Source organism: Salvia hispanica, chromosome 6 (assembly GCF_023119035.1).
Source record: "Salvia hispanica cultivar TCC Black 2014 chromosome 6, UniMelb_Shisp_WGS_1.0, whole genome shotgun sequence".
Lineage (NCBI taxonomy): Eukaryota > Viridiplantae > Streptophyta > Magnoliopsida > Lamiales > Lamiaceae > Salvia > Salvia hispanica.
Window position 1 is genome coordinate 35711679 of NC_062970.1, and position 884 is coordinate 35712562.

The 884-nt window shown below is 34.3% G+C and overlaps 1 protein-coding gene across 1 annotated transcript in view; it reads right to left on the reverse strand.

Moving 5' to 3' along the window:
* Positions 1-400: 400 nt before the first annotated feature.
* The window catches only part of LOC125195218 (probable LRR receptor-like serine/threonine-protein kinase At3g47570), a 16238-nt gene continuing 15754 nt past the window's right edge, over positions 401-884 (reverse strand). The window contains exon 6 of the mRNA XM_048093399.1: positions 401-876. Coding sequence (XP_047949356.1) covers positions 591-876 — 286 coding nt within the window. The 3' untranslated portion in view covers positions 401-590. The remainder of the gene's footprint in view (positions 877-884) is intronic.

Consider the following 884-nt stretch of genomic DNA (forward strand, 5'->3'; position numbering starts at 1 on the left):
GATAATTTATCATATCTTTCCTACCAAACAAAATATATACATTTGTTTGTGTCTATATTGTCTCATTTTTCTCACAATCCCAATATTTATGGTCTATTATTTCTTGTTGACATTAGTATTTGCAAGACTCTGCAAGATGGGTGAATAATATAATCGTCCTAAAAATGAAACAGATTAAGGTACTTGGTGCGTCTGGTCCGACCAAAAATATGAAAACATGTCAATGGAATTACAGAGCAATGTAAAGCTCATAAAAATATCGGACCCTCTCTGTATTTGCTTTACCAAATAAGGTGACAATTTCTCATTTTACCTCATTATCATCTACTTACTACAATACTACTATATCCTAACATTGGAGTTGAGAAGCAGAAAAAATTGGGAGAAAATTCAGATCTACTTACTGACAAAGTTTGAAAAGATAAAATTAGATGTAGAACGTAGATCAAGACAAGTTCAATGTACAAAGCATAGAAAATATAAAACAAAACGGCGAATGGAATTACACTGATAGCAATGCAAGTCTCATAACCCTCTCTGCATTTGCTTCACCAAATAAAAGTAAGGTGTTGCCCTCTGTGATTTAAGCTTCATCCCAAAAACCCATGTTTGATTTTCTGCAGCTCTGCTATAGCTTCCTTCATATTAATCCTTTTATTAGGGGAATGTGCAGAACACTTGCATGCCAACTCCAATATGGATGTTGTGAATTTCACAATTTTGTCACCATTTTCTTCTTCAACATTCATTACTAAGTTGGCATCTATAACTTGATATGTGAATTCTGGAACTGACCTTTCGATCCAACTCTTCAAGCTTAGATCTCCAACAAACATGTCATCACTTGGCCTTTTTCTCGTGAATACTTCCATCAACATCACACC